The sequence below is a fragment of the Dermacentor andersoni genome, chromosome 8, assembly GCF_023375885.2.
Source record: "Dermacentor andersoni chromosome 8, qqDerAnde1_hic_scaffold, whole genome shotgun sequence".
Classification (NCBI taxonomy): Eukaryota; Metazoa; Arthropoda; class Arachnida; order Ixodida; family Ixodidae; genus Dermacentor; species Dermacentor andersoni.
Window position 1 is genome coordinate 95423095 of NC_092821.1, and position 11363 is coordinate 95434457.

Below are 11363 nucleotides of genomic sequence, written 5' to 3' on the forward strand. Positions count from 1 at the left end.
CCAGTCAGCTTTTCTATCATTTTCTGCACTCCGCAATATCAAAGCAGTCAATTTCCCACGCAGGCCAGTAATGTGGGAAAATAAGCTTATCTACCAATCACATCTACCAATCAGCTGTTCTGTCATTTTTTTTTTTATTCCGTAATCTCAAAGCAGTCGATTTTTACGCACGCCTAATGCGAAAAAATAATCGAATTTACCAATCACATCTACCAATCAGCTTTTATATTATATTTTGTATTCCGTAAACTCAAAGCCGTCGATTTTCCACGCACGCCAGTAATAGGGGAAAATAAGCTCATCTACCAATCATATCTGTCAATCAGCTTTTCTGTTATTTGTAGTATTTCGCATTCTCAAAGCCGCCGATTTTTACGCACGCCTAATGTGGAAAAATAATCGAATTTACCAATCACATCTACCAATCGGCTTTTGTACCATTTTTTGTATTCCGCAATCTCAAAGCAGTCGATTTTTCACACACGCCAGTATTGGGGGAAAATAACCTCGTATACCAATCACATCTACCAATCAGCTTTTTTATCATTTTTTGTATTATGCAATCTTTAAGCAGTCGATTTTGCTCACGCGCCAGTAATGGGGGAAAATAAGCTCGTCTACTAATCACATCTACCAATGAGCTTTGCTATCATTTTTGATTCCGTAATTTGAAAGCACTCGATTTTCCACGCACGCCAGTAACGGCGGAAATAGGGTCATCTATCAATCTCTTGTGCCAATCAGCTTTCCTGTCATTTTTTGTATTCGGTAATGTCAAAGCAGTCGTTTTTTTCACACATGCCAGTATTGGGGGAAAATAACCTCATCTACCAATCACATCTACCAATCAGCTTTTCTATCCTTTTTTGTATTATGCAATCTTAAAGCAGTTGATTTTCCATGCACGCCAGTAATGGGGCGGAAATAAGCTCATCTAGAAATCACAGCTAGCGATCAGATTTTCAGTCATTTTTTTGTATTCCGCAATCTCAAAGCAGTCGATTTTCCGCGCACAACAGTTATCGGGGAAAATAGCTTTCAAGCTAAGTAAGCTTTCAAGGGGCATGAAGAGAACGTCTATCTTTTTATGACGCTGTCTTGATTGCGCTCAGCACTAGGTAGATTTTAAGTTAATATTTTTTTCAACCAAGTGTTTCATATATGCCGGGACCCAATTTTGCGTGAAAGATGTTTACTCAAAGGCGGTACATACACGTCACTCTTGCAAGCTTTCAAGCAATATTCATTTTATTTGAATTTCAGGTCAATATGACCTATCGTGTTTACAGGAGCATAAATACATTTGAAATGATAATAAATGTAATCCAAATGAACACAGTATACTTGACATCCGCCATAGTGGAGACTTCCGAATTTGTGTGAACCACAAGTGTTCTTTAATGTCTACCTGATGTGCGATACACCTACGCCTAACATATTATGTTACCCTACGTTTGCGTCTACACCCGACTGGTGGAAATATCGCAAGGAGAGCAAAAAGTCACACATTGCGCATCCAGCTTTAAGACAGAAAACCACAGACACGTACTTACTACGAGGCGTAGCACAATATGAAACGGAAGGACCAACATACTCATTATGAAATAAACAAGCTCTTACTTGTAGTTGTCGTAGGTACTGGTGTGCTCGTTGTTGCTGATTGAAGATGACGTGAAGTGTAGTAAACAATCGATAAAACAACACAAAATCATTCATCAGTAGTAAAGTGGCTGACGTCTTTATGACACAATGTGATAAAAGTTGTCAATCAATATGAACTCAGGTGCACAAATAAGATCGGTATTTATTGCTTATTGTTCATTTGTGCTAACACTTTTAAGCTTTACAACCGGTATTTTCGCAGATCCCTGCAATCGTATTGCTTCACAGAACAAGCACTGACCGTCTGTACGAGCCAAGAAACTATTGATGAACTCACGTACAGGTTAGTAACTGTTTCTATTAACTACGCGTATTAATAATGTGGTCCTCATCTCTTTATAAACACAATTTATATCCTGTAAATGCAATAAATTTTACACCGCTTTATATTTTCTAAAACCAACATAAAACTAGGTTTTTACTTTATGAACTTAGAAACCAGCAAAAACGATGCCTGCATATCAGACATGATATATATGAGCTGGCTACTTCAATAAATAAAGGTTATTCACAAAAACACATTCGTTTTTGCCAGGTGTGTACGTCAGAACAAATGAATGTCAAAATCACCACATTCATCAGAGTTTATTGTTTAAGTCCATAATACTGACGCACACGCATGCGTCTTCCATAAGAAGTAGGTATTTAAAAAGAAAGAAATCTCTACCGATGCATGCATATCAGTGTGCCTCTTCCGCACAGTGAAGGTGTAAGAGGCAGTTGCCACACCATTTACAATTCTGAGCAATCCTCTTCGCCACAGTCTGCCAAAATTGACCAAAGGCTTTGCTAATTCTTCCCTGTATCCAGCTCAATTGTTTCAATGTACTAGTCTGCTTTCTGGTACTTCATTATGTTTGATACATGTTCTTGTATACCATGGTTCCTATACCGGCGACCGGCAGCGCATTTCGACGACCTAGTTACCGCTCGCACAACGGCTCCCATGCCGGCCACATTTCTGCCTGTTCACTGACTGACATTTAATACTGACCAAGCCATCGCACATTGGCAATAACAATAAGCGTTGTGAAGCCCCTGTGTGCAGATTTAGTGTGAAAAAGTTGTGTTGGTCTCTAGTTATTAGAAGGTATTCATTAAAAATTGCGGCAAATTATGATATACAGGTTAGGAGCATGTTCACTCTGCTGCAATGAGAACGTGTAGCTGTATTCTGCATGTGTAGGAGAGAATTTGCGTAAACAGTAATTTTTATGTTTCTTGAAGAAGGCTAATACAGCAAACATATACAGTAACATATGCAGAAATAGCTGCTCACCTTCAGTGCTGGGATCTCCGCAGCCTTCGAGAGCTGTGGAAATATGTAAACAACCGATGGGATAATATGAAGAGAAATTATATATTTGTTCAACAAGACGCATGGAGAGCTGATAAAACTGAAGGGAAATGGCAAAAGTAAATGTACTTTTAATACTGCTGATGGCGTAAACATTGTGTTCTACATTAAATAGTTTTTCTATAGGAACGGGCTGTTTAATTTGAGGGAAACACGAGTTTTCCAGGTTTTAAGTGACAAGCGGCTCAGCATTTTTGTTTCATGTCACCTATCATAAAATATTTCAAGCATATTTCATGTGTAAAAACATGTCTCCACAACAAGCTCCACGATCCCGTTGCACAGGCCGATGAAACATCAATCTTTTTGCTCCATTCAGCTGCACAGCTAAGGCAGCTAAGGGGGACACAGACTGCAATGAAGGCGACATTCCAGAGTGTCAATTCAACAAATAAAATTTATCCTAAGCACAATAAACCCAAATCTCTAATGCACTACATTCGCCTATAAAGTGGACATAAAGAGTACTTCAGGAAGCTCTAACCGTGACCGCTCCAAAAAGCAGCCAGGGCAATGTCCTACTGCACATCTTGTGTGGTGCATGTTTGACTTAGGTTAATTGCAGCTGCCTAACACAATTACACTCTAAATTATGACGATGATGATAATATGGAAATAGTCTTGACGACCATGGGAAACTCTTTTACATAAAGTTACAGAATCATAAGAAAAATTATACAAGACTGTGAAAAAAGACAATTTGTGTTCAAGAAAGCGTTTTTATATCTTCTCATGTGCTACATTAGACACCCCGTGTCGCCCTGGGTGGACATTATTTTTCTGTTTGAACTACAAGCAAGTGAAAGCATATCGTTTTATAAAAGGTATATCGAACTCCCAGCAATTCATTTACGAGCGGTATATCAAAAATAGTACTGCTGAGCATTTTTGGGGACCCGCGAGGTTAAGCTTTTATTTTCGAAAGCGTTTCTCACTTGGGGCTCGTTCCAAAAATACTTCATCAATAGGGTATTTGATGACTAAGATTAGGGTGCTCTCTTTAGGAAGATATCCAAAACCAAATAATACTTCATAAACATCCGCAAGCCGGTTCAACATCATTACGGTACACTAAATGGACAATCTATATCACAATCTCACATGGACTGCGCGTTATAATTTACACAAAATATAGGGCAAGTTATTAGTGATAGTTGAAATTTTGTAAGAATAGGGCTTGTTGAGTGATTAATTTTCAAATTTTTAACAGCGCCGCACGGTATCAGCATGAGAGGAGGGGACATGTAGAGCGATAACTGCAGAGAATTGAATAAAAGACGCGCATGCATATAAACTGGAGTAAAAATAAACCCGAAAAAAACTCATAATGATGTTTTTATCCCCTGTGGTGTCACTTCCACCTATCAAACTCATTTATCACAATTATTTACAGAAGAGTTCCACTGATGTCAAGCACGGTAGACACTGCAATCACTTGACTACAGTGTTCTCCTCGCAACAAGTAGAGATTATTCACTTGAAAACATCATGCGTAAGCATGACATCCCTGTGTAACCACTCATCAACAGCGTGACTGACAGAACAAGAGCGCATATCGGTTTAACAGTTCTCGAGCTGTGTGCACATTCTTCTTTTGAGGTTTTCCTATATTGAGCTGCGCTAAATATTGATCTCGAATTGTCTCATAAGTACCAAATAGACATATTATCAATGTATGGTTTCACATTTCTCTTAAAACGAATTTATTGTTGTATTGTAGGAATGCAAGGAACTAAATGCCAGCAAGGAAATCTCACTCAAATTTGACTCACGAACAACCACTCTTAAAGCTGTTATGCTAAGCACAACCCCGCGTTAGGATATATCTTTTGTGGCGTAGAAATACTATATCGAAAGAAATGAAAATACTATAGACGTACTCAGTGATCGCAAGCAATGTAGCAAAACGCCACCGCAATCGAGTTACTGGGACAAGTGCAGAATATTTGCTACTGGTCATTAGTGTTTCATTGTACATACAATACTCCTGCACACATTAGAACCCAATAATGCCTAAATCAATCTTCTACCTAAAATTCAAGTTTAGCCAGCGTCAGTTGTGATGTGATTAGCATTTTGACTCACTGCAGACTCTCTGAATCTACCTGCCGGTCTATTTAGCCTCTTGCTACATGGTCTGTACACCGACATTGTTGCTACGTAGCCTGGGCCACAAAGAATGTGCTTGTTCTCCTGATGCAATAGTTATTATTCCACCGTAATCATTGCAGCGTCATGATCATATTCTCGTGATACTTTCGTTGTCGTCACATTGTCTTCATGCTGTTGTCGTCTGGCTGTCGCAACACAGTCAATTATTAGTCAAGGGCTGTCACCCTTTATATTACATAATTGCAAATTAAAATCCAATGAACTCACCCAGATTTGTATTTGTAGATTTGTCTAATTATAAGAGACAAAATAACAACCATGGTTACTATAATGCAACATAATTGAAATAGATAAAGTGGAAATCACAGTGTTGTACAACCTCCATATGGGTGGGAAGTAACATGAGATGGTAGGAAAGGGGGACACTGCGTTCTATGTGAAAGGCCATACACGCTGAAGGACGGATGAGACTTGATTTTGGCACATACCCTGTTTAACTTTGAATGCCAAGTCCGATAATATTTAGCGAAACAAGCGCAAGAACGATTCCGCAGAATGTACAAAAAGATAAAAATACAAGGCCACAGAGTATTATTACTTGTGTACCCGAGGCATCTTCGTAGAGGTCTGTGTATTTTTGATATTTGAACTCACCGCGGCGGCTTAACGGCTATGTTGTGGCTCTGCTAAGCACCAGGTCGCGGCATCAAATCCCGGCCACTGCGGGCGTATTTAGATAGGGGCGAAATGCAAAAACGCTAGTGTCCCGTGCATTGGGGGCTCGGTAAATATCCTCTGGTGGCCAAAATTAACTTGGAATCCCCCACTAAGTTGTGCCTCATAATCAAATCGTAGTTTGGACATGTCAAGTGCCATGATGTCATTAAATTCAATTAGATATAATAGGGAGTTCCTTCAATTTCTCAACTCAGCCGTTCTCAGAACGAACATTTAGATACCCTTATTATTCCCAGGACAGAATGTCCCACTTGCCTTCGCCTTCTGGTGTTATAAAAAATCACATCGATACATCTACGCTTCCTTTGAGCGGTGATATCGCGTGTGTTAAAATCCACTTTTGTGACAAAAGAGTGGATTTCTTCGCATAAAACCCGGTATCTAACCCTTTTATGGGTGCAAACAAAAAACGGATTGGTTTGTGCTCTATGTAGTGATATTGTGCATCGCATAGTGTTAAATAAAAGTCAATTATGAGAAATAAATTCGTTTCGCATATGAGAGAAAAGCCTGACATCTGTGCCATTCGTCCATGTCTATGAAAAAGTGAATACATTTCTCGTTGCGACCTTCTAATTCATTGTGGCAATATTTGTTATACCCAAAAAAAGCTTTTCAAGAAGAACGTTTTCGTTAGTTGATTGGGCAGTCTTCGTGGCACTGCTGCTTGACAAGGCTGCACACTGAAGCCAGTGTTCTCCATAGCCAATGTACGTCTCATGCAACTCACTATAAAGCGTAGTTTCTGGCACACATCGCTAGGCTAAATATTGGTTATACGATAAGTCCTAGAAGGCACATGGTCAACTGCGATGTCTAACGCTAATAGAAGCATACAAAGAGATCGATGTCACGAATTCAAGTGCAGGACATACATATTGCACAAGATAGATAAAATTTATCTTTGTTGCTGTTAGAAAATATGGTTAAAGAAAGCCTTGGAGCAACTCAAGAGGAAGCCAACGGCTTGTGCAATCGTTACACCTGATGAGTCAATCTGAAAGTAGTGAAAATGATGTCTTAACGTGGTCAACAAGCATAAGTCTACAGTTGCTTTTTTTTAAACTGCTATAACACGGTGTAGTTTCCCAGAAAAGCGTGAATGATGTACCATACTCGCTCGCACAGGTACCAAATTAGGCCTACTATACACATAATTGTTCCAGCCACGCATTTTTGGGCGATTACTTAGTGCATCGCTGGAGCCTCCTCGTATAGCTCACATCGCACATTAGATTTAGAACCCTTCAGTTCTGACACGCTACTTTTTTTAAGGGTTTCGGTGAAGCATTACGAAGTTGGAACCTTTGTTAGACGTCTAATTTTTTCTGAGGTCTTCAACCAAATATATGGTATTCAAATTGTTTTGCTTCGTTGCAATTATATAATTTTTCGAAAGAAAGCCTGCTGTTTACATTTGGGCTGAGATTTTTTCCTATTGTAGAACGTCCGTATTTTCAAAGGTTTATCATTCTCACAAAGGTCGCATTATGACAGAAATAAGCAGAAACGTTTGGTCACGCATCGCCGCTAAAAGAAAGAGCAGATTTTTGGTACGATGCAGTACCACAATTTGATGTCCAGTGATTCTGTACCTTTCGAGCAGTTAGAATAGGAATTTTAGTCGGCTGTAGCTTAACTACTAACATTAAAACGTTATCCGCCTAAGACTAGCCCGTTTATCACATTGCCCGCATATAACGCATTCAAGCATTTGGTAGTTAATACTCTACCACGAGTTTGTCATCCAAACACGCTTTCGTTAGCTGTAACATTGAACATAACTGGTTCCCCATTTTCTCTACAGTTGATATCGGTGGCCTTCCTATATCTCCCATTGCGGCATGCTTAATTCTGCGTTGCTAAGCAAGGTATTTATACACAATTTATTGCCAATACCACGATTGCTCCCCACAGTTTCAAATTCGACTTCACATTACCGATAACATTTCATTCATTTATAACAAACAGAAAAGAAAGGTGTCTCGTTTATTTCACCGAGCACGCCGGGATAACCTACTACAAGCATCGTACAACACCGGATGAAGAATGAGGTTTAAATAAATATTTTCGAGTCTTCTGGTTTCTCCTGAAATAAGAAAGTTGTTTTCCTTTTTCTTTATTCCAAATATGGAGAATGGTCTCAATTTCTGTTCTTTTGGATGCTTAGTACTTTTTTGAAACCTGAAATATTGCCTTTCTTTACATACGTAATCCAATCTTGCCAAAATGCCGCTTATGTATCCCTCTAGTGGCGATCGGATGGCAGAAATATATCACCTCGTGAATGAGCAAAATACTGCAATGAAGTGATAGTAGATAACATCTTCACCTACCTTCACAAACTGCGTCCCGCACTCCGCAGAGTACTGTGAAACAAAATATTTCCAAATGAATTTCTGGCCGACCTTCTCTTCTACATTACACACGAACGTATAGGTAGTTAGAAATCCTTCAGCAAATACAGTTAATATGTGTGTTTGGGAGGGTAAAGGTGCCTAAAGCTGCAGTACACCGGAAAGCCTTAGATTGTCTTTCTAGCGTCTGAAAGAAAACGGTGAGGGTTATGGCAGCTAAAAGCGCTTCAAAATATATTCGTGAGTAAACAATTTCACTAAGATGCCGCAGAAGATTCTCAAGTCAACCGCAAAGGTTATCTGTTATGGCCAGTGCAATATGGCGGCGTAGGCAGGTACCCAATGTATGCACCGAATACCTGTTGTCGGCTAACTTGCATACCATTCATAGGCTTCATGAGGAAACCAGCTCATTGATATTGAAATATCCTGCACTTATTGACATCTCAACTAAGCTATGATTTATGTTAACCACATTTTTTTTCGACGTACATACTTATGTGTTCGCAGCAATCGAGCCGCTGCTTGCCACAATACATGCTTCAGGTTCATGGCTTAGTGATTTAGTTTACTTGAGGAAGCGATATGAATACTTGTATGCGGTACAAAATGTTAACATAGTGCAATAAAAAGCGAACACGACGTTCACAATGACAAACAAGAAAAATATGCACCTTGAGGCACTTCAAACGACTTTCTGAAGCCCCTCTGGTGAAGGTGGTAGAGCGGGTATGATAAGCAAGCAGTAGCTTGCTTAGAGGTTGCCACCAGCACACAGCGTGCATATTTGCTACCTAACATAACGTTCTAAATATCCATTGCAGTTATAAGTATGGGTTCACCCTACATGCGCTTGGTACGTGCGCTTGTTTTTTTTTTCTGTAAGTTGTGGCACGTTTCGACAAATTTCCAAAGCATTGATCATTGAGCATTGAGGAGCGTATGAGGCAGCAATTTTTAATGGAAAAGTTGAAATTCGCATCTGTAGTTTCCTTCACATACGGCAGGAAGAATGACGATATTTTCTTCATATTCGTCTTACCGAATACTCTTGGATAGGTTTAATGTATCTAATCATCAAGTGCTGAGGAAGGAATTTAATCTGCCTTCACACGATAAGCAAACGCCGCATGGTGAAAGCAACTGAAGCATACAGTTCCCAAAGTTTGAACCGACTTAGATACCGCACAGAGTGCAAGAACCTCAGAAATGGGAAGTTTCATTAAAGTGAATCAGTTACTATGCGTTTTGTCACGTGTGTGCTGTTCCTGTATGGCGTCTGAAACCCGCGGAAATATCCGGACCATGCCAATAATTTTGATAAGCGTTCAACACAACAAAAAAGCTAAAGTACAATGGCTGTGATTGCTCATTTTCTGCATGTTGAAGGTTTTCTCGAAGCCCTACAGACGGTTTTTATTTACAGTGTTGTTTCTTTCGACCTACCTTATCCCTCTACCGCCTACTGCAGAAGGGAGCGCAGGAAGGAAGGAAGGAAAAAGTGGAGAAGGAAATGAAGGGAGGTTAACCAGTTTAGCTTAACCGGTTTGCTACCCTACACATGGGAGCGGGGTGGGGGGATGAAAGATGGGGAAGAGAGAGAGCACATAGCACAGCACACACATCGTCCGTTAGAGAGGGAGCGCAGATTTATATACAATATAGGAAAAACGTTTCTTAGCGTGTGTCAGAAAGAAGTGGCTACAATAACAAACGAAACGTGCTCTTATTCATAGATTGGTTCTGTGGATTTTTATGCCATATATGTCCGTTTATAAGAGTAAGAAAAATAAATGCTCGTTATCTTTACCACTTTGTTATGATGTACAGTCACTAATTGCATTTATCATCTGTATGATAGAAAGAATATTCCCTAACTTATATTTGACATAGGTTACTTACATAGGTCTAAATAACTTGGGGCTGTCAGTATTGATTGATGGTAAGTTTTGATCAGTCGGTTTTTTATCAAGAAAGTAATACATTAGCTCGTGATAAACATTTCTTGTTGTACTCCTGAAGAATTTTATGTTGCTACGGAGTCAAAGCTACAGTCGGAAGACGCGAGCGACTATCGTGTCATGTTTAAATCAATAACTTAGGGCACTAAAATTTGAAATCACGAAAAGTGTTCTATTTTAGGCACTTGATTAAAGTATACACTATTATATTTGGGGCTCGGTAACAGAAGAGCGTCGTTATTCCAACATGAATGCAAACCTCTTTGAAACTCATATTTCGGCATACACCCTGATTCGAGCTCAGATCAACCATGAGAACCCTGTTTGCAGGAAGAAAAAGGTGACAGACAGCGATGTCAACCTTGTGCGGAATAATTTTGCAGTAATACAAGTTCGCAGCTACAACATGATGATCATTTACTTCATAGCCAGAAATAATTGTTTGTAAGTGTAATTCAAATCTATTGAGAAGGAGAAATCTGTGAGTGAAACATATATGAACGGCTTGCCTGTTAGGAAAACCAACGAGAGAAACCTGGCAGCAACCATGGCTCAGCTGATGCACTCCTTACTTCGTGTACGTTAGGTTTGAAAGCATACGAGGAAAGCTCACAGTAGGATGGTATATAAAGTTAACGTCATTTTTAGCTCGCAAAGTACAGCAGTGAGCAAGTGGTAATGGTTTGTTCTTGCTAAGTGACTACAAGACGTCAGCACTCAACTTTGAATATATGTCAAACGTTGTGTACGGTTCCGGGTAGTGCGAAAAACCCTTTGCCTCGAACTCCAGATGTCAAAGAACGTTAAGCAGTCCCTGTTTTATGACATTGACGTGTGAACAACGAAGATCCACCACGACAGAAATGTATTTCGAAAGTAATGCCTCAGGGTTTTGGAATGTCATGGTAGGAACTTTGGCCTCTCGCGGCGGCGGACTAAAAAATAAACGCTTTGCTCTGAAGTCTATTTGGTCATGCCACATTGATTTTTGAAAAGCACAGCGTGTACGAATGCGTTAAATCTAAACCCTAAAGATAAGCAACAACGGCAACTTTTGCGCATAAATTTTACCATCTGACAAAGTGCAACAACAGAAGAGAAATGAGCCCTGCGTGAAATCTAAACCATTGCTTTTTTTCTGATATGCAGCGCCCTGTATCATAGCGACGCTTGAGC

At 39.7% G+C, this 11363-nt stretch overlaps 1 protein-coding gene across 2 annotated transcripts in view; it reads right to left on the reverse strand.

The window, feature by feature from the left end:
- LOC129384264 (uncharacterized) overlaps window positions 1-10854 on the reverse strand; it is a 31262-nt gene extending 20408 nt beyond the window's left edge. Inside the window, exons 1-5 of one of the 2 annotated variants that reach the window (XM_055069481.2) lie at window positions 10697-10854; window positions 8206-8238; window positions 5399-5422; window positions 2942-2974; window positions 1621-1656 (exon numbers count right to left, since the gene is read on the reverse strand). In XM_055069481.2, coding sequence (XP_054925456.1) covers window positions 1621-1656; window positions 2942-2974; window positions 5399-5422; window positions 8206-8238; window positions 10697-10736 — 166 coding nt within the window. In that variant the 5' untranslated portion in view covers window positions 10737-10854. The remainder of the gene's footprint in view (window positions 1-1620; window positions 1657-2941; window positions 2975-5398; window positions 5423-8205; window positions 8239-10696) is intronic. The other variant, XM_055069482.2, reaches the window with a different exon arrangement.
- Between the last annotated feature and the right edge of the window lie 509 nt (window positions 10855-11363).